At 36.0% G+C, this 23,561-nt stretch overlaps 1 protein-coding gene across 1 annotated transcript; it reads left to right on the top strand.

The window, feature by feature from the left end:
- Positions 1 to 6,194: 6,194 nt before the first annotated feature.
- On the top strand, positions 6,195 to 6,656 carry LOC148574968 (protein FAR-RED IMPAIRED RESPONSE 1-like). The gene has a single exon (XM_088505999.1). It carries the CDS (start codon positions 6,195 to 6,197, stop codon positions 6,654 to 6,656), a length of 462 nt encoding a protein of 153 aa, XP_088362125.1.
- Positions 6,657 to 23,561: the final 16,905 nt, after the last annotated feature.

Below are 23,561 nucleotides of genomic sequence, written 5' to 3'. Positions count from 1 at the left end.
AACTTGACTAGAACTCACCCTATCTTTCAACAGCAAAGTGCTAACCGAACTTGTAAGGAAATTCCCTCAAGATCATGACACAAAATAAAAATACTAACAAAAGATTTCTAAAATAACTTAAGCTTTTTTTTTCCAAGTCTAGCTCTCTGCCTTTTTCCACTCATTGGCTTTTTCTTAGAAACCTCACCATATTTTTCTTTTACCAATGAAACTCAGACAGACTAAATTGAGAAAAAAATATAAAATAAAAAATATGAAGGAGAAGAACAAGAACAGCTCAGGGAGCTATGGAAACTGAAACAAGTGTTCTTTCTCTCTTGCTCATTTTTTGGCCGTTCACCCCTATTATAGAGGAGTGAAGCTTTCAAGGTTTGAATCATCTTTAACACTTGGGTTATCTTCTTCTCCAATAATCAGAACCAACAGCGGCGTGGTCAGAGGAGAGAGAGAAAGCTGAAGCCGTGACATGCAGCCATACCATTCTCTTTCATCCTTTTTCTTCAAACTTCTTGAACATAGGCCGTGTATCTTTGTTGTGGCTCCAAGTTTGATTCTTAACTGATGAGCTACTGAGCACTTTTGATTTCACTGTCTTCATAGTTGCTTGAATGGTACTTGTAGCTCAGAAGATTTCTTCACAGTTTCTCGTTGAAGTACAAATGGAGAAATCACCTTTTTGTGATCTTCTGTTGCGCTGAGATCTCTCCTTTGTTGTAGTCATTTTACTTTTCCTTCTTGCTTGAAAATGGAAGCTAGCTTTTCATTCTTCTTTTTGCCATAACTTCAGATCTTTCCTCTTTTTTCTTTCTTAGTTCAGACGGTGATATGATAAGGAAGAAAATAAGAGAGAAGAGAGAGTTTGATGGTTCGGTGGATGTGTAAATGAATTCAAATGAGTTGAAGTTCAAGTTCTAGGAGAGTGAATTTTGGTTATGTATCACCGAATAGTGCTTGGATCTTTATTTGGGCCAATGTACTTTCATTCTTTTATTTTGTTAAGGATCCGCTTTTGTTTCAGATGAGAAGGATTTGAGGTGGAGGCAAATGAACATTAAGCCTTGATTGTGTATGTATTTAGGCCCATTTCTTTCTTTCTTTCTTAAGGTTCAGCAACTCAACTTTTGGGTCAAACGTGATTGCTTTGCTGAATCTATATTGGGCCAGAATGTATGTGTATGTGAGCTAATATTTTATTCTTCTTGGGCCAATGTGATTACTTTTAATTTCTGCACACTAAACAAGACATATACAAATAATTTAACTCAATAATATTTAGTCATCATCTTAATCATCGTTTGGTTCAATAAACTTAACAATATTATTAATAATTGTATAACTTTTTATTACTAATAATATTATGACTACTAGTCATGATAACAACACTAATACTATTAGTCATAATTTTATTAGTAATAAAAATTATACAATTATTAACAATATTAATGTTAATAATACAACTTAATAGAATAATAAGAGTTTCACTGTTATTTTTTTATACTATTTATACATATTTTTTTATTTTTTATCTTAATTTAATTTTAAAAATATAATTAATCGAATAACTTAATCTTAAACAAATTTTAATACTAAATTAGTCTATAAATTTTAATCACTAAATGTGCGATAATTTATTTTTTTAGGATTAATTATTATCGTAAAAAAAAGTACTAAATCATCATGTAAATAATATAAATAACATTATTTATCTTTTAATTATTGTTGTTGTTGTTAAAATTATTATTATCAATGTAGTAATATTTATGATTAATATTAATATTATAACTATTAGTAATAAGTATTATTATTGTTCCGAATATTATTAGTAGTGGTAGTAGTTGTAAGACTTGTAACAGAAAATACCATATGAAACAGAACATTTTTACATCAAATTTTTTTTACAAAAAATAAATTTTTGAGCTCATTAACCCATCTTGGTCGTAAAAAAAGGATAAAAATGAGAAGAAGCCCAACAAAAAATAAAAACTATTCACTCTACTAGTTAATTTATATAATGGTCATTAACAATGATTAGGTTATAAAGGTGACTGACCCATATACCGGAATCATGCTGCTAATACTGCGTTCGACAGTGTTTGTCCCTTATAATAGACAGATATTATGTAGGAGTTTTAACCAACTCAAATTTATACATGTAATTTCTATATAATCTATTTTCAAGAATTGGCTTTAATATTTTGGGCCAAAAAGAAAGATATAGTGTAGCGACATTTGCCTATCCGAAACAAGCTAATTTTAATATAGTTTGCATATTTTTGCTGTCAAAAATTGCAATACACTAATACCTCTAGTAACATTAAATCCTGTTTGGATTTTTTCCCACACTAAATACTTAATAGGAACTCAAATTCATTTGTCAATTAATTAACTTCATTTATGTTAACAATAAGGTTTGAGTCTGAGCAATTTTTTTTTTCCTGTTTTCCTCGTAAACCAAAATTAGAAAATTCTGTGATGGGCTATAATCTATAAAACATGGACATTTTTTTTATTTGTCGTGTTTGCGTGTCGAATATATTTTAGACACGATATTCATCGACATGCGTATCTTTTGTGTCTAACTGTGTCTTAATGAAAAATAAAAAATTCTTTTTTAGATATACTTAAATACTATCACGTGTTAGTGTGTCCAATCTTATTCTTAACATGTATTCTTGAAATAAGTTTAGAAATAGTATATATTAATTATTAAAACAAAAAATATTTTTAAATACTTTATGTAATTAAAAATTTTAAAATAATTAAAAAAGTTAATTTATATTTTAATATCAATAAAATAACAAAATATCATTATAATTTATCTAATATATACTTTATATTTTATATTTATACCATGTTCCCGTGTCTTATAAGAAATTCAAATTTGTGTATTCGCGTAGTTCGTGTTGTATCGTAGTCTGTATCCATGTCAGTGTCTATACATCATAGTCTATAATGATTAATGAAATATCACAAATAATATTGTCAAAATCAATTAAGGTAAGAATTGATGGTACATAAGAACAACTGAAAATTATTAACCAATCCATCGATTTTATAAAGGCGAATGTTACTATATAGATGGAGAACTCTATCTACATGTGTAGATTATACGTGTTAGTCTCCTAAACATTATGCTGCAAGACAGGGAATAATGTGACGGAGCTGCAAGGCGCAACTACGGATTATTGTCAGTGTTGTAGAGGTGTGTCACATTGCTTAGTATTCCCAAAATTGAATTAAGGGACATATTAGTAGATTATAATTTCTCGATTAAGGTTACATGTGTGTCCGTTTGACGACGTTGTTTGTTTGGGGTACATATATTTTCAAAGAACAATTCGGGCCTTGGCAAAAATAATCCATTTATAAGGTTGTGTTTGTTTCTGAGAATAGGACATGATAAGACACTAAGAATAATACATAAAAGACAGAGACATAGAATTTAGTGTTCTTGTATTCTATTTGGTGATAAAGTAGAACAAATTATGAAAATCTAATTTATTCTCTTTTTCATTCAAAAAATTTGAAAAGAAAAATATAATAATAAAAAAATTATAAAAAATTAAAAAGAATAATGAAAGAAAAAATAAAAAATAAGTTGTGTCCCTTGTTAGTGTCTTTGTATCTTTCCTGTCAGGATGGATACAAAATACACTAATTCAGTGTTTTTGGACACAATGTCTTTGTCCATGTCTCATCTGTCCACGATTTTGTGTCTATGTGTCTCTGTCTCAGTGTCCTGTCCTTATAAACAATCATAGCCTAATGGACAGATCTACAGTATGCCATTATCTCCGCTACTAGCGGCCACAACGTTCTCATTCATTGTGCGAAAAAGAATTGTCTATCACGCTGGAAAAATCTTCCAATATGAATGGCTAAACAACAACTCCGTACTAGATGCACTATTTATCTCTTAGATCTAGCATTCTAAAATCTCCCTCTTCGACGATATCATTATTACTTTTTTGAACTAAAGAAAAATTACAAAAAACACCTGACCACCAAAAACTAAAATGATATAAAAGAAATAAAACAAAATAATATTAAACATTTTTTTATTTCTACTAGATTTGAAAATTAATTTTTTAGATTAATTTTTGTAGTGCCTAGGAATGGTAATGGGGCTTCATGGGAGCAAGGACCCCTCCCTCACTCCCCATCTTCATTTAGTAAAATGTCTCCCGTTCCCACCCATCTCTATCACGGGTCTCTATTTATTTTTTTTCGTCAGGAAGGTGGATATCTGCGGATATCCATGGATACTTAATTTTTAATTTTTTTTAAAAATTAACACAATTATAATAAAATTCAATGCAATTTAACTAAATGTATTAAACTAAAACACAATCAAGCACAAATCCAATGTAATTAATATACACACAAAATTTTCAACATGCAAATTTAAATAATTACCTATTGTTAAATTTAAATATTATACACATAATTAATTTGTTCCTTATAAAACTTAAAATAAAAACAAAAACAATTAAATAACATTTATATAAAGTTATTTAAATAAATTTTTTTGTGAAAATTTTGCGAGTTTTTGTGGGGCGAATACCTTAATCGTCTTCCCTGCCCTTATTTATTCATAGGAACGAGTCTTATCTCCATAAAAATTTTGCGAGTCCTCATTAGTTCTCTCAGATAATCACCGCAGATATCTACGGGTGCAAAATTGCCATTAAGAACCTAAGGTTATCAACATGATTAACATAGTTTGGGATCCACAAAAATTGAACACTGACCTTTTCAGGGGCCCACTACTAAGAAACTTGTTGTTTCAGACTAAAGGTTGGTGTCCTAAGAAGTTGACATGTGTAATCTAGGTGACTTTTAGCATTAGCCTCTTCCAAACTAGCTCACTGTTAGCCCATACTTTTTGATACCAGTTAACGGTGATGTGGCAAGTCTTTTGAGAGTGCAATTTTGAGCACCTGAAAAACGTTATTTGTTGCAGAGATATGTTAAAAAGTTGAAATTATAAAAGAAGACGTAGCTATTCTTTTTGACAAATGGGTCGGCTTTTCAAATGGTTTAAGATGGGCGGATGAATATTGCATGTAAAGGTATGCGAGGGTTGAAAAAAAAAAGAGAAAGCATTTGCTTTCTAAAGATTTGGAACAAAAAAGATGTTTGAGGGGAGTAACCCCTTTTCTGTATGAGTGTATTCCATCGTGCCCCTTTTTGCCGCGATGCCCACTCCTCTTGTCAGTGACGCTATCGTAGCCTTCTCTTCTCAACGACGTAGCCACTCCCTCCTCTCATCAGCTGAGTTCATAGCCTTGGAGGTATTTCCCTGTTTTTTACGGGATTTACATGCAACAAACAATTCTTAGTTAAATTTATTTTTCAAAAAATTATATAGCAACGAAATGAAGAATTGTTGTCACTATAATCATGTAGATTTTATTGTTGTTACTATAATCAGCTTCAGCTTCAGTTTTGATCCATAATACATCATCTAGATTTTATATTTACAGTATGTCTTTATTTTTTTAAAATGCAATATTTTCTTTGTAGGTTGTATGCTAGAATGGAAGAGGAAGATGTAGTCTCCTATTTTCATGGTGCAACGGCTATGGCCGACAAAGATTTGTGTGTCAGAACAAAGAAGAACTGGTTTTCGATGACCCAAATGTTTTTCTAGGTGATGAACCTTCATCGGAGGTGGGTGAGGATGCGAATAAGGAGGGGTATTCTGGTGATAATATTGGTGATGATTTTTACGAAAATTGGAAAGACAGAGGCATTGACAGGATTGCTGACTTTGGCCGAGTCAACTTTAAAGAAATAACTTTTGATCAAATGAGATTGCTACATTTTCCCGATCGACATGTAGCTTTTGCTTTCGACAATTTATATGAACAAATGAATGGGTTTGCCACAAGGAAGGCCAGGCCAAGGCAAAATTCCAAGAAACAGGCGACACAACAGCAGTTTGTTTGCTTTAGGCAGGGGTTCAGAGAATTTGCTGCTGATAAGGAGGCCCATGAACGTAAGTAGGAGCCTAAGCCTGAGACTAGATGTGGTTGTCTGGCACAGATGCGTGTTCATGTACATTTGGAGAGTGGTAGATGGATTATTTCATACTTTGATGATGTTCACAACCACGAGATGCTTGACGAAACACTTACATTTATGCTCCTAGGCATAGGAAGATAAATGCTACCGCAATTGAACAAATGAACATGATGTTGAGAATTGGGATTAAAACACCACGTCATTTGTGCACACTGCGGGGGTTCCAAAATGTACCATTTTTAAAGAGAGACATGTACAACCAGATTGATAAACAGAGAACGCTAATAGGGAGCGATGCAATGTCTTGTATTCGGTGGTTGGAATCATTTGCAGAGGAGAATCCTGGAATGTTTGTGCGTTACTTAGCAGATAAAGAGGGTCGTTTGGTGCACCATTTTTGGTTTGATAACTGTAGTCAGTTAGATTACCATGTGTTTGGAGATGGTGTACCATTTGATGCAACTTATCGAAAGAATAAATACATGTGCCCACTGGTTGTGTTTTCTGGCGTAAATCACCATAATGAAACCATTGTTTTTGCTGTTGTCCTTGTTGCAAATGAGAGTGAGGAGACATATTCCTGGATACTTGAAAGATTTTTGGAAGCTATAAAGGGAAAAGCTCCTTAGTGTGTTAGCACAGATGGGCACGGAGCAATGAGAAAGGCCATTGAAAAAGTATTTCCTATGGCTTATCATCGTCTCTGTTCATGGCATCTCCTTCGGAACGCAACATCGACTTTGGCCAATCCAACATTCACTTTTGAGTTTAAGAAGGGCATGATTTTTTATTATGAGGTTTTAGAGTTTGAAGCCAGGTGGGAGAGATTGGTCACTGAGCTTCAGCTTCAGGATAATCAATGGGTCTGTGACCTTTATAACCAGAGGAAAATGTGGGACTCTGACAAAATCAATATGCAAGTGTTTGCATTCATTACTTGGTAAGTTTGTCCACTCCCGCCATAATTTGAGGGGCTTTTTTGGACAATTTTTTTGCTGTGTATCGAAGATGAGGTCTCAGGAGACATAATCCAATATGCATAGCATGGTTAGACACTTGGTGTTGCAAAGTCCTTACATGATTTGGAGAGGTCTGCTACAAAGTTACTAACGAGGGAGATATTTCTCTTGTTTCAGCCCATGCTGTTCTGTGCATGTACATTAAAGTTCTGGTCTTGTACATTAACTTCGACATCGAACATATACACCATTTCATGGTTGGGCAATTCACAAAACTACTGGCATGTTTCGCACTATCCCGAGGATTCGATTTTTAAGTGCTCTTGTTTAAGGATGGAATCCCTTGGAATACCACGCGATCACATTGTGTCCCTTCTTGTACATCTTGATTTCATGGAAATCCCAACGAGTCTTGTTTTGGAGAGGTGGTCTAAGAATGCTCGGTCGAAGGTGAGGCAATATGTTGAGAAGGGACTGTTTTGTTGGGACTCTATGGTAACTTGTCGCAATTGGATGCTGAACAACCTATGTAAGGAGATGTGTGTGCTTACTTCAGTGAGGGAAGATCAATTTGAAACGGTCATTGAGAAGGTATGCAACAAGATCACTCGATTAAAGCACGATACCAAAATTGGGCCTTTCTCACCTGCGGTTGTTGGCCAATCATCCACACTCGAGGGGTGCATTCAAGACCCACTTATTGTGTGTCGCAAGAAGAGGCCAAAGAAGGGCTCAATTAACCATACTTTGGTTAGAGCATGAGATGATGTAGCATTTTTCGTTGGGTTGGGTACAATTGACTTTTTTGCTAGTTGAATCGTTGGCAGGGGCAGCAGCCTAGCCACGTGGATGACATCGATGAAGATAACAACTACACTCCTAACTTTAGGGAGGAAGTTGATGATGGTTGTTCTTTAGTTTTTTTAATTCCTTTGTTATAGTTTGTCTCTATGATGATATCAAGTTAAATACGTATCATCTGATGTAGGAGTATCCTCATTACCAATCTCAACCCGTGGGGCAAGAGGAACACTTTTCTCCAGATGAAGAGGACTTCCAAGTGCCATTAACAGATCCTTATTATAGTTGGCATCAGTAGAATGAATATAATTATGGTTCAATTATTATGATTTGTTGTTAGGTAACTCCTTTATTATATGAGATAACCATGTGTGAAGGTACCTTGCTGATGTAGTTTGGGTCTATTTGGTTCGGTATTGTGTCATTATTGTGACCTTGACATGAGGATTTGGTTAATTTAAATTTGGTGCATGATTGGCTTTGTTATGGTACACTTGATTTGTCTTTCATCCGAATATAAATCATTTGAAGTAATTTTTAGTATTCCTGCCATGTTGAGATCTTTGCAGCAAGTCCCAACATGAGGCTATTTTGTTATGTTAAGGCCAGTCTTTCCTGTTTTGTAACCAACTATGAGGCCGACTAATTATTATAACCTTCTAACCAATTTGGAGGCCTACTAATTATTATAAGCCTAACACCTGAATAAAATGTATTTATCCAATTAGACCTATTTGTACTGCACCAAGCATCATTGCCTTCATACACCCCCTCACATGCAATAATTTTTTAAAAGTTTCAAATGGGATACATTATAATAATGATATGTATAGAAATACACAACATAAAGGTCTTTTCTTGCACACAACATAGTAATAATAAGTTTAAACACATAATTACTGGTATTAAGACACAATAAGCTCATAAAGAAAAGGAAAATATTGCTAATTGGCAAGTAGTAGTGCTCGACCATATGTTACTAGTCCAAAAAGTGATCCGATTCGAGCATAGAAAATGCATACTCCTAATATAAAAAGTTTGGAAAATGCCATTTGTCGCTTCGCAATGAATGAGATCTAGTTCAGCTTCGGCATCCAATGCATTGCCTCATTGAATGGAGACACTAGTAATGCAAGTGTCCTGTGCACCCTGACCATGTATTCATTCATCTGCAACATAAACACAAAAGATTTTTAGAGAGTATTGAAGCATAAGATGGGGATTTTTAGAGAGTGTTCGTAATGGTTATTGACCTACCTTGTGACGAAGATTGTGTTGAAATATATCACCCATAACCATCTAGTTTAGAACCAAAACAACTGATGTGTCACTGTCACGGTGAACTTGTTAATTACTCAAGTTGCGTTGCCTAAAAATCCACAAGCCATGTTCGAAAAATAAAACAGATGAAATACAATATAACTTTCTTTTTTAAAAACATTACTCATGACCACATGTTTCAGAAGAAAGCTGAATATTATTCAACAAATTTTGTTACTGCTCTTTTACCGTTGTTGGCAAAAAGGAACTCTCTCCACTGGTGAGACTCTGAAGTTCATAACATCGTTGGTTATCCTGAAAACTGAATTGGGTATGACGGGTTGCCAATCATGCGAGACACTGTATCTCCCTGCACAAAAATGGGGTTCAAAGATTATAAATAATACCAATCAGATTGTGCCAAGCCAATGAGACAATTAAGAGGGAAAGCTATTTTACCAAATTTTAGACGAAAGCCTTCCTGTTTATGCTCTCTTACTCACAGGTGCATGAGTCCAAAAGATACATGACTCCCTCTTTAAATCTGATCACTACAAGATACCAGTGGCTGGAAAGTTCCTTAATCAGGAAGTAGCCCTGAATCAAAATAGGCAGTTTGAATTGTATTGGTAGAGTTGTTGTAACCACTCTACCCCATGAGGCCTGTGATTCCTCATTCTTTACAACGTTCGCTGACGCGCATATGTTTATATATATATAGCATAAATAACAAATTAGAATTAAAACACGTAGCGCTAAACCTTTTGTTTTTAGTGCTTCTGAGTGACGAATCTTGGTAATTAGATAATTACCGGTATAGTTAATTTACTTTTTTCAAAATTAACTACCTCTTACTAATTCATAAGTAATGAATTAGTAGAGGAATTACCCTAGAATCATTACCAATTATTAACCCGGTTTTACCTTTCTCCATTTCAAAGTCACGGTTTTCTTTTCCTTCTTCCGGTTCAGCCGAACCAAGCTTCCCTTAATTAAACCAAACCCAAGGGAACTCTGATTAAACCCATCTTCTCTTCTTCTCTCACAACCGAACGTGTCCAGAGGAAACCATGGTCACTGTTTTGTGAAATCAATGCTGTAATGTGGTGTTGCAAGGGAAGGAAGCCACGAAGCCTTGCCGCACCAGCTCATCCTTTGCCACCTTCTATACATATATATAGCAAAGCCACGCCTTTCAATTCCTTTGGAAACCACACAAAGAGAAGAAAGGGAAGAAAAAGTGGCGTTTGATCAAGGAAGGGAAGGAGGAAGACGTCAGCAGTGTACATCACCATCAAGGAGAAAGAAGAAGACCATCAAAGGAGCTGCAACCCAAAGCCAAAGAAGAAATCCTACCCTTTCTTTTTTCTAATTCCCTTGGAACTTTTCTCATTAGGTAAGAATAAGTAATTATGTGCCTTGTTCTTCCTAATTTAGAGGCTCTACCCTTGTTAAACCTCAATTTCTTTGAATGAGGACCAACCCAATCAAATTCATCCCATCACAAGAGTAAGACTCCTTCTCTTGCTCTATTTGTAGCTCGGCCAATTGGCCCTGTGGACTAATAAAAATTTTTTAAATTACGTTTATTAGGGTTTTCTGATTTAAGGTAGCAAGGAACGGACCTTGGTTGGTGAATTCTCGAAGAAAGGTAAGGGTTAGGAATGTAAATTAGTTATGGGTAATTGTTAGATATAATCTTGATTGATGATGACGAGTTAACATGATTGATGTTGCTAAAAATTCTGTTAAAGTGGCTGAATTATTATTGTTGAATGTAGTGCAGATTTTTTAATGTTGTAAAGATGTGATCATGTTATGTTAATCGTATAAATTCTTAATGTTTATGGATCTAATGCTCTTGGGAGAAATTAGGGCATAATTCTTCTAGAAATGGTAATAAATAATGAGAATTATTGATTGGTATGAGTTAGGAACTTAGGGGTCGGATTTGGTTAGTGAAAATCAAGAAGCCTTGCTGCAGAAATTTTTAAACAGATTAGACAACAACTTAAAATAAAAACTGGGAGCAATCTAGACATGATTTTCAAATAAACACATTTTTATATCAAATTTCAAAAAGTTAAGATTACTCCATAAAAATTTCAGGGAATTTGGCCAAGTGGTTTGGAAGATATGAATTTTTGAAGTTTAGTGGTTGCTGCAGAATTTTCTAGTTTTCTGGTTCTGCAGTACTAACATCCAGCTGCTATAACTTTTGCTTTTTCTTTTTGGAATTTTGAGTTGATTTCAAAAGAATTTTAAAGACCTATCAATCTATTTTAAGTGAGTATAAATTTCATATCCATAACTATTTTGCAGAGTTAGTTATGTCTCTTGGAAGTTGGGCTGTTCACAGAAAATTCAGAACAAATTTAAAGAAACAGGGCAACACTTCCAACTGACATTTAATTAACCAAACGAGGTGCTATGGATCTGAAATTTTTTTTACCTAAAACTTGGAGATGTTAAGTATATACTCACCAAAATCTGAAAGTATCGGATTAGAATTGGATTTATCATAAATTTTTCAAAAATAGAGCTGCCTGCTGTATTTTTCTAAATCTTCTTAGGGCAGCAGAAGATTTTCATTAAGTTTGCCACTAAATCCAATTAAAATCCAAATACGATAAAACTTTAATTTCAATCCAAAGTATCATGTCCATATTTTGCAGCATACATGTCATTAGTTAAAGGAAAAGGAAAGGATAGGTTTTATATTAAAAGAGTTGATGTTAAATGGTGATGCGGAGGGTTGTGTAATTAAATGGTGATGCGGAGGTATGTATGATAACACGGTGATACGAGGTGTGTATAAGTAAATGGTGATGTGGAGGCATAAAGAAAAGAAAAGAAAACGAGAAACATGGAATGGGCCTTGTGCCAAATTGCTAATACGGAAGTGCCCGCCTAACTGATAGTCTGAGATTGCTAATGCGGAAATGTTTGCCTAATTGATAGCCTGTCTCTTACGGTGATGCCAAGATATCTAATTGACATGGATTTGTCCATGCTGATAATTGTGCCTAACTGACACGGTAAAGAGACCATATTTGGGGTTCGCTCCGAGTAACGTCGGGTTGTGGGTACACAACCGACGCATGAGCTCATGGCCTGCGCTAGGAACAGGCATGCATCATCTTGTTTACGCATATGAACTTCCCGTGAATTATTCACTGCCATTTCCTGATTGTCTATACTGTTTACTTGTTGTATGTATGCTTGTACCCGGTGTTTCTGTGTTTGTTCTTTTTTTTTTTTGTTTCACGACAACTTAGAGAAAAAGACCTTAGGTTTCCCTTTTACCTTATTAAGAACTCTAGGTTCTCATCACCCTTCTTTTCTTTATTTCTCCCCTTCCCCAGATGGGTTCGGCAGAGGAGTTCTTTGAGTTTCGTTTTATCCTGAGCTACGAGGACCGGGCGCGGAACGGAGTCTTCATATGAAGCACGCTTTAGACCACTTTTCTTGAAGATGTTCAGAGGTCACCCCAGAGTTAGGTATGATAGATTTTCTACTTCTGTTTTGGTAATCTTAGTACTATTTTTCCCTCGCTTTTGTAGTATTTCTTTTTAGAGGGGTAAGACCTCGTAGTAGTTGGGTTCCGGTTTAGGAAATCCGTGTGAGGGTTGGGATTGACTTCCTCTTTTTGTATCTGTATATATAACTTGGTGTAGTATCCGACTTTTGATAGATGACATGTATCTCTAAGCTTAAGTCCTGTATATATTTGTATACATGTATATATGTTATTTTCTATTACCAAGTATTTATCTGTGATATGGCTTTGAGTATTAACCTTGCGAGCAACTAAACGATTTTTTCATGTTAAATAAGTTAATTATGTTGAACCGGTCAATGCTTATATTAATATTTGCTTATGAAATATGAGTCTAGAGCCAAGTAGGTCTGTACGACAAGTAACACCTAAACGATTAACATTGGTCATGACGTCTCAAAAGTTGGAGTGTTATAGTTGTCAATACCTAACAAGGAAGAAAGAAGCATACTCACATAATGCAGGGTCATGGACGACTTCATCCAAATTTCCTTGTAGCTGTTAATCAGTTTCCGTTACCAATTTACCTTCGCGCACATCCCTCTTTCCCTGGAGAAGATTATATGGGGGCCGTGAAATTAGATATTTCTGGGTAGAATATTTTTTTACATAATAATTTCTGTACCCAACAAATCCAAAAAGATTGATGAAAACCAATATTAGTCCAAGCGACGTTTAGTACTCTCCAGTTCCTTTTTTTCATGAACTCCATTATTTTGGCCTAAACTTTTTCAAAGTTTATTTTTCGTTACACTATTCCATCAAGGAAAAAAAATTTTTTAGATGAAGCTTTTTGCCTTGAAAAGAAAAAGTTAAACAAAAAAATGTGAATCTGGCCCGAAAATAAAACCTAATTTATTCACAAAAGATTTTTCATTGAAAGATAAAAGCAAAATAAAAATAATTGTCAATCTGGCTACAGAGAAAAAATATTTACAAGAATATTAATTTGAGTATTAGGTTATATAATTACATTAATGGAGTTTCTACATTTATTTGAAATGGAGATGCAAAATAAAAATAATTCCTCAATCTGGCCCACACAAAGAATAATATTTTTACACTATATTTTTTTTTCTGTTTTGGATGAAATTTTTTGTTTTGGGATACAATTTTTTGTTAAAAGATAAAAAAAAATTTCAATGAGCAAATCATAAATTTCCATGGACAAAGCACGATACATATTAAGAGAAGGCAACCGCTGTACCTTAGCCACCAAATTTACTTGGCTGGTAGTCTTTTGACCCTTACAAGATGGAGCACAGTACCTTGCCACATTTGGGTGGTCTGTTGTGGTGTCGTCGTCGTCAAGAATACATATAAACACATTAGTATTCTCGTTTCCAAAGACGAGTTTCTTTCTTCTTTCCTTCTTAGATGCTCTGACAACCTCAGCATAATGTGTGCCCTTTTCAATTAAGTATTCCAACATTGTTTGCTCATTTCGACGAGCAGAAGAGCAGAGGAGTTGGACAACACGGTTACATTCTTGCTGCCACCCTTCACAAGCTTCAACCTTAGACGTCAAAATATCAACCGCTGCAGTAATTACTTTTAAAGTGGCCATCAACTCCACATTACTGAGTGGTGGAGGAGGCTGCATTCCACATAAAACTCGAACACTCAGTATCATAATGCAAGTATGTAATAACGCATGTCATGACATAAGGGACTAACCTACTCAGACTTCTACGTTAGCGTTGCAAGGCTTGTTATGTCTGGGGAGTCTTCCAGCAGTTTCAAGTCGTTCTTCCCTAGTAGGGTTCCCTCAACGACCATGGCCACTGCTGTCGGTGGAGGATCATGTGGGTGTGTTGAGGAGCCTTCGCATGTAAGCATTTGCTCTTTCCAACCCATAGGCAAATGGAAGCAAAGACAATTGTTGCATTCTAGCTTGATCGTTTCTTCTTTTATAGGAATATCTCCTAAGTGTGCTAAAGCATGTCACACCTGCCTGGCCATGAGACAATACCAAAGCATTGCCATTAACATCAAAGGAAGCTGTGAGAAGGGGATAAAGATGAAGATAAGGTTTTGCTCATAATATGCTATTGACCATAGTCAACCTTTGCATACAGGTGATGTGTAACATCAATTGAGGAGCAAAATTGTCAAAAATTTGGCTATCACATTTTGGCACCCTGCCTTTGTTTCAGTATTTTATTTGATGACATTGAATAATACGATTTAGAATTCAATTTGTCGCTACTAATTAATTAATAATAGTATTATCCCTCTTTGGATAGATTCATCTTTTAAATGCGACATTTTTTGACTGAATGAAGATAAAAAAAATAATTAACATTAGAAAACATAATTCAACTCCTTTAAATTTAATTAACTGATCAAACATTCATTTTTTATTTTTATTAAAAGTACTTTATATTAGAAACATGTCCATCAAGTCTCTCATAAAATTATAATTTTACAAATTTATAAAATAAAAATTTGTTCCTAGTAAAACTTTATAATCATTTAAAATATATGTATGACTCTCATAAAATTATATTTTACAAAACAATCAAAGTTTGTATTTTTTAAAACATATCTATAACTCCTATGAAAATATATTTATTAAAGTCACAGTTGAGTATGAATTTTATATTAATGAAAAGGTGGGTGGACCAGCGACCAAGTATCCTTCGTATCTATATTTTGTCTTATTGAAGTCATCACCAAGCCATCTATAACCATATGCAGATATAATATAAAGAAATAATTTTCCTTCAAGAGTCAACTTCACCAACTAACTCATTTCTAAAGATAAAGTTACTAACATTGAAAATAACAAATACAAGGAAACATGTTCTGAAACTCTAACTAGTAAGCAAAATACATTAAATCCTTATAACAGATAGAGTGGCTCTAGGAACATATTTTAGCCGACTACAACAGACAAGTTGGCTCTTGGAGCATTATTTAGCCCACACTACCTTATTCCACTCATTAATGTACAAGCTATCATGAGTTTGAACGAGGAATATAAAAAATTTTAACATTATTTACCCTAAACCTACACTACATTGATGTCCCTTCCTTGAAATGTGTGGTTGCGTGCTCAAGTAGAACCACCCCTCTACCAGATTGTGCCCATAGCCTAATCAGCCCTCTGATAGCATTGAATGGTCCACCAGCAACGGACACAGCAGTTCTACCTCTCAGGGTCAAGTTGTCAAGCTATGAGGGAAGTCAAAACTAAATGAAATTTTTTTGTGAAAAAAAAATTAATAATTTGTGTCACATAGGATTTGTACTAACCACTCCACTAATGTGAAGGGAATTAAAGCAACCTTCAGGGTCCAACCATGATATAACCCACGTGCCAAAACTATCACTGGGAACATAAATTCGTTAACTATTAGTGAGTAAATTAATCTTTTTTCTTAAAAAGCTAATAAATAGCCTTTTGAGGATAAAATTTGGAATGGTATAACCTTGTGTTGCAATTTGGAATGCCTTATCTTCTGTGGATTGGTCAATCCTAAAGATTATTAGGTATGTTTACTTTAAGAGGACCATACACAGACGATGTCATCAGATCATGGATTCTTCCAAGATGAAACATCCAACATGCAATGCACAATCTGTAAGAACCAGAGTTTTTCACGTAAAACTATTTTAATAAAATAATTTTTAGTGTCTGGAGTAGATTCAAAATTTATAAGTTTTAATTTGAAAATTTAAAGGTGAAATTTGATTCCAGTAAATTTTTCAGAGTTGGAAAACGTATCTTTTTCGAAAAGTTTTTGTAAAAATGCGCATTGGCGCTTAGGCCGTCAGTACCGGCTCTACTCTGTCCGGTACTGTATTTTGAGAAAAATAAGATTTTGAAAATTGATTTGTTGTTTTGGAAGGACAAAAAAATAATTTAAAATTGAAAATCGGGCACTAATCAAGGTTTTGACCCAAAATGGGGCAAACGGATCAAAAACGCTAACGGATTGGACCGGGCCCAAGGCCCAACATATATATGCTCATTTAATGAGCATTTCAGCTCATTCCACTTCATTTTGAAGAAGGGGGCGCAGCTTGAGAAGAGCAGAGAGGTGAGGGTTTGGTCACTATTCACATCCACCTTCTGGTGACCATAACTTGAGTTACGGAACTCCGATTGACGAGCCGTTTATAGCCACACAAAGCTCTTGTCGAGCTCTTCATTTCTATCTAAGAAAATCTAGTAAGAACTCGAAGCTCACACTCCAATTTCCTGCCCTGACATTTTTGCATTTTTGGGTTTGGTTTTTGAGTAGATTTTGTGATTTTGTTTGTTTAGGGGTGATCTAGCATTAGAATATTGTTGGGTTTTATCCCTAATCTCGTTGGGTAAGGTAATGTCTCACTAAACCTTTGTGTTTTGTTGTTTTTGTAAACCATAGGTTTGATTTTTGTATGTTATGTGATGTTAGATTAAGTTTTGGTGTTTGTTGGAGTTGGTTGAGGCTTTGGATCAAGCTTGGTGGCTTCGTTTTGGTGTTTGGTGCGTTTGGGAATCGGTCAAAGTATGGTTTCGGTCTCCTCTATGTAATATGTAATATCTCTGGATACTTAGGCTAGTGGACCATAGGATATGATTGAAATTAGATGTTGATGAATATAATGTATGATGATTTTGAGTATATGTAGCATGATGATGGATTATTGATGTTGTGTTGAGATATGTGTTGGGTGATTATTATGATAATGATGGGTGGTAAGTGATGGATCTATGTATGAGAAATTATTAATGTGTAATGTTGTTGTGAAATATTTGGGAGCTTAATGATTTGATGATGAATGTTGAGAATTATTATAGTTGTTGAGAGTTGTTGGTATTGTTGATGATTGATGATGATTTGTGGAAATGTTATTGATGAATGAGGAGAATTAGGAGTGTTTATGATGATTTTTAGATGTTGGAGAATAATGATTTTGATGGTGTGGAATAGTGTAAATGGGAGATTATTAATGGTTGAGTTAAGGAATTAGTGGTATGGACTTTGGTGTTGTTTTGGTAGAAATTTGGATTGTGAGTAGTTTGGTTTGAAATGAACATTTTGGTAAAAGTAAGTTTTTAAGGAGTTTGATAAAAACAAATTTTTGGTGAACTTTGATGGATCATAACTTGAGCCTCAGTTTTCAAAATTTGTTGAAATTTGCTTTAAATTAAAGTTCCTTGAAAAATCTTTAAATGGATATAAAGTTTGTAAGAAATAGATTTTTGTAGAGGAAGTTATGATAATTCAAAGTTTGGTGTCAAAATCTGAATTCTGAAAATACTGTAGAATTTGTAGTTTCTAGTTTGTGTGTGCACGCACAGCCTTGTGCGCATGCACACACGGGGATATGACTGCTGATGGGAGCGCTAGCACGCTATGTACGCACACACAACCAACGAAGTTTTGCAAGTTGTGCGCACACACACGTTGGAAGGTGCACTCTATAAGGTCCCACATCGGTTGGGGAGGGGAACGAAGCATGCCTTATAAGGGTGTGGATACTTCTCCCTATCATGACGCATTTTGACGAGTGAGTGTGGGGGGTTTCGGCTATCATCCCTATCGTCAAAGGAAAAACCATGAGGTCTTGTGTGCCAAAGCGGACAATATCGTGCTAGCGGATAGTCTGGGCTATTACAGATGGTATCAGAGCCAGAATCCAGATCGAAGTACCAGCGAGGGCGCTGGACTCCCTTAGGGGGTTAGTTTGTAAGGTCCCACATCGGTTGGGGAGGGAAACGAAGCATGCCTTATAAGGGTGTAGATACCTCTCCCTAGCATAACGCATTTTGACAAGTGAGTGTGGGGGTTTCGGTTATCATCCCTATCGTCAAAGGCAAAACTGTGAGACCTTGTGTGTCAAAGCAGATAATATCGTGCTAGCAGGTGGTCTGGGTTGTTACACACTTTGTTGAGGACGTTCGCACGCCTTGTGTGGATGAACAGAGTTGAAATTTTTACTACCTGTGCATACGCACACCTCTATGCGTACGCACACATTTGAAAACTTTCCTGGGCGTGCGCACGCACACCCTTGTGCGTACGCACATGCCCTGTTTCTCAACTAAAATCTTGTTTTTAACTGCTTCACCTTCCCAACAAGCTTGTAAACTTCTGCGACATCTATTTAAGACTTTTTGGCTTGCTTTTGGATGTTAAACATAGAGAATACTATAAGTGAGTTTAACTAGATATTTCTGGCAAAAGTTTAGAAGATGGAGACTTAGGTTTCTGAAGTACTGAGGGTGATTTAGATGAGTAAAGTGGTATAGTGCTGTAAAGACGATTGGTATGATAAAATTGTGGCGTTAAGGATTTGATTATGAACTTGAGACATTGAGGATGAATGATTGTGGACTATGAGATGGATATAAACGGACTTGTGCTATGAGCAGTGATATCTAATAGTGAGATTGTGATTATAATATGCATTGTTCTCCATCGTAGGGGCTTTGGCAGTCTCCTGCCTACGGTCAAATGTGAGGGTTGAAGTTGGGCTTCTCACTCATAATTATCGCTCCAGAGGAAGGTGGTAGGGCACTCTCCCTCGGAATGTTTACCTTTGAAAGGAGAAGGTGGTAAGGCACTCATCCCTCGGAATTTTCCTCCTGAGCATGGGTTTCTCTCTGGTTGCAAGATAGTAGGGCACTAACCCACGAATCATGCGGCATTTAGAGGAAGGTGGTAGGAAACTCTCCCTCGAAATGTTTCCCTCTGAAAGGAGAAGGTGGTAGGGCACTCTCCCTCGGAATTATTCCTCCTGAGTATGCGCAACAGAGAGACTAATCCGGGAGTTGCCGTTCGGATTTTGTGTCGGGTTTGGCACTATAACCGACATGTGATATCACAGCCAATAGGGCAGGCATTCATCATGTGCATCTCTTATATGCTTGTCTGCTTTGACTACTTGTGGCTTGCTTAAATGTTTAATATGCCTACTTGCTTCTTGAATTATTTGCTATATTTGAATATTAACTGTGTATTACTTGATTGCATTATCTGTGTGTTGTCTGGTGCTGAGGAGGTTAGGTAGGCCGTGGCGATGGGATCGTACGGAGGGAAGGTTGGTGAAGGCTGTGGGACAGTGGTGACTAGTTTTAGTTAGAAATCCCCTAAGCTTAGATACCTTTATTTATTAGTTACAGTTTAAGTTATTTATTTTCGTTTAAGCAATGAATCTTTGTTTGGTATGAAGCTCTAGGATTGCCTCTGGCGTCCCGGGGTCTTACATCTTACATTACTGGGTATTGTTACCATGCTGAGAACCTCCGATTCTCACACCATATTCAGTTGTTGTTTTTCAGATGCAAGTCGCAACCCACCTCGGTGAGTTGTTTTGATGGTGACAGAGCGGAGGATCCTTGCTATGTTTTGAAGTCTTTTGGTTTATTTTGTTTAAATATCTCACTTTTTATTTATCTTTGTCCCAGAGGCTTACTTTGAGAGAAATACTGTATAAGCTGTTTGCTTTCAAAAACTCTGTAGGTCTATATATATCCAGCCGGCTTAAACTCTGTGGATGGCGGCTAGTCCTTATGACTATTATACTTTGTTATATTTATATATATGTCTTGAAATCTGTATGTATATCTTGTGTATCATTTAGTGTAGCTTTGTGTGAACGTTTTGCGCTTTTCGAATTCTATTTTTTGAGCTTAATCCTTCATCGGGCTGCTAGAATTATTATTTCTTTCTATATATAAATATGTATAAGTTTTAGAATTGTCGTAACCTTTGATTAACCTCTGCTTTACGACGCGAGGTAAAGCTTAGGGTAATTAGGGTGTTACACAATCTAAGGAACAAGTCATATTTAATCTATAGCTTAAAAACTATCATGGTGCAATTGAATACTCATAATGTCTTTCATAGGTTATTCCCTGACAGCTATCATATTGGGATCTGGATAAGAGTCCAAATGGTAGACAACTTTATGCCCGAAATCAACCACCATACAATACCAATATCCCAAAAACTCCTCAATTGGAACAAATATCTGATTTAATATGTACAATGTGAAGTTCAACATCTTCAATATGGGAAGATCTGGCATACATAATCTAATGTAAAAACTCACATGGTTAAGAAAGCGACTAGGTTTCACCCAAAATGAAATGTATGTCTCTGTGAGTTCCTCTAGTGCCAATCCCTTGGCGACGTCTTCTTGAAATGGAATCCAATGTCATTATCAGATCCTCACATCTCAAACTATTGATTAATGATAGAGGCCAATGATGCTCCACATACGGCAAAAGGAGGTGGGAGGCACCAAAAGAATGGATGCCTAACATGTTGATTTGAACATGTGTTTTGCATTGCTACCATTTCAACGACCCTCCCATCTATAGGTCATCCAGGTATCAACGTTTGAATATGTCACCTAGTGAGTCGATATTGGAGCATTCTGACAAGGGTTTCTCTAAATTGAAGCAAACATTAAAGGGAGTCACACATAACAAATGAACTAAATAATCATCATCATATACTCGTCTGAATATCCATCTGAGAATAAATAGTTGAATAACAGGGTATCCTCACGATTGAAATCCATATCATGAGTGGCTTTGAACTTTGGCCTAGCCTTACCAACCTTCTGATTAGAAACAACAAGACTTGCACATTATGTTTTGATTGATTTAACTACTTCAATGTAAACCAATGCTGCATATAAATGTTCTGAAACAAGAAATTTTACATGCGTTGTGCTGCAAGTAGTAGCAGCTCTTGAACACTTTGTCAGTGCTAATCCAGTGCTTCGCCCATCGGGTGAGTGGAAGAGTCTCCTTCCTTTTAGGACTGGGGCTGTGAGCAACTGCGGCAGGTTGTTCTCCTTTGAGTCAACTGTAACAACGATCAAAATTTCTAGAGAAAGGGCTGGAGCTTTGCTTAGAATTGAGGAGCCCCATAAGATGCTGGCATCTCTGCAGTTCGTTGATTCAGAAACATCATCAACGAAAACTTGCATGTTTTCAGCGTGTACATGCAAAACAAAAATAGTAGCAACATCATCTTGTTCCCTACAAAAGTGTTAACATAGTATAGAAGAATATTATCATGGATGATATATGTAACACCCTAACTACCAAAGCTCACGCTTCTGGCTGCGCAACTCTGATAGCTCGGACATTACGACGACTTTTATACTATTTACTACTAAAATATGAGCCTGTTTAAAACTTTAAACCGTAATACCGCTCACAAAAATACTTTCATCCGATAACATACATCCATAAATACCATACAACTTACAAAACTCATAAAAGAGTACATCCATATGTATACACATATATATATATAAGTAATATTACAAGCATTAGACAATACAATTCCTATCCCTCTTACAGAATATCTCAAGATAAAGGCGAGGGTACAGATAATGGTCTAAAGCAATACAAAGCATTTCAACAACAACTAAATAAACTCTTTGTGACTTCTGCGCCATATCCTGAAAGGGGAAAAATGTAGGGGGATGAGAACATCATCCTCGAAAGGGTTCTCAGTAGAGGGTTTTTGGGAATTACTGTAATAGGATACGTGAGTATAAACCGTACCAGTGATTAATAACCGTCTTATGCCTCCTTTTCAAAAACAACGGTTTACAATAAGAGTAAAGTCGGAAATCTTTTCGGAAAGAAGAAATGTTCAATTCTCAAAAACTCAAAAGCCTTTCAAAACGGTTTATCTATGCGGAACCAAAATAGCCTTTCATAATTTTAATTCCAAACTAGAAACACAAAACCGAAATCAACCGTCAGTTCATCTCTTTCCAACCACGGCCCTAGGCCCAAATAATCCAACCAACAACCAATCACCACAATCCAACAGAGTCCTAGATGCAAACACAGATAGGAAGTTCAAGCACAGACAAACAGTTATTACAAGTATAACAGTTAGCAATTAATCACATAGGCAAACCAAGTATAATATGCACACCCAACCAATGTCACACGAATGCATATGATGCATGCCTGTCCCTAGTGGCTGATGATATCATCTGTCGGTTATAGAGCCAACCCGACAAGTCCTGGTAGCTAACCATTGGACTGTCCCTCTGTCGTGCATCCCCAACTCGAGTTATACTCATCATAAACTTGATCATAATCATGATCCATATCCATCACTGGTGTACGAAATTGTGATGTCCAGGCTCAAACAATCCCTGGCAATGTGAGCAACTTGGTGCGCGTAATCGTGATTACACACTCATAATTTGTCACAACTTCAATACAACTAACCAGCAAGTGCACTGGGTCGTCCAAGTAATACCTTACGTGAGTAAGGGTCGAATCCCACGGAGATTGTTGGTATGAAGCAAGCTATGGTCACCTTGTAAATCTCAGTCAGGCAGATATAAAGTGATGAAGATGTTTTCGAATAATAAATAATAGAATAGGGATAGAGATGCTTATGTAAATCATTGGTAGAAATTTCAGATAAGCGAATGGAGATGCTTTTCGTTCCTCTGAACCTCTGCTTTCCTGCTATCTTCATCCAATCAGTCTCATTCCTTTCCATGGCTGGCTTTATGTGATACATCACCACTGTCAATGGCTACTTTCGGTCATCTCACGGGAAAATGATCCAATGCCCTGTCACGGCACGGTTAATCGTCTGGAGGCATCACCCTTGTCAATGGCTTCATCTTATCCTCTCAGTGAATAATATGCTCACGCACCCTGTCATGGCACGGCTATTCATCTGTCGGTTCTCGATCATGCCGGAATAGGATTTACTATCCTTTTGCGTCTGTCACTAACGCCCTGCAATCGCGAGTTAGGAGCTCGTCACAGTCATTCAATCATTGAATCCTACTCGGAATACCACAGACAAGGTTTAGACCTTCCGGATTCTCTTGAATGCCGCCATCATTCTAGCTTACGCCACGAAGATTCCGGTTAGGAGATCTAAGAGATATTCATTCTAGCTTATTTCATGTAGAACAGAAGTGTTTGTCAGGCACGTGTTCATAGGGGAGAATGG

Source organism: Arachis ipaensis, chromosome B2 (assembly GCF_059453495.1).
Source record: "Arachis ipaensis isolate K30076 ecotype BB chromosome B2, ASM5945349v1, whole genome shotgun sequence".
NCBI lineage: Eukaryota > Viridiplantae > Streptophyta > Magnoliopsida > Fabales > Fabaceae > Arachis > Arachis ipaensis.
The sequence above is the reverse complement of the archived record's forward strand: the minus strand, read 5'-3'. Positions and strand labels throughout refer to the sequence as shown.

Bases quoted from the DNA above. Each gene is read 5' to 3' on its own strand.
- LOC148574968 (XM_088505999.1), top strand. From the start codon at position 6,195: ATGATGTTGAGAATTGGGATTAAAACACCACGTCATTTGTGCACACTG.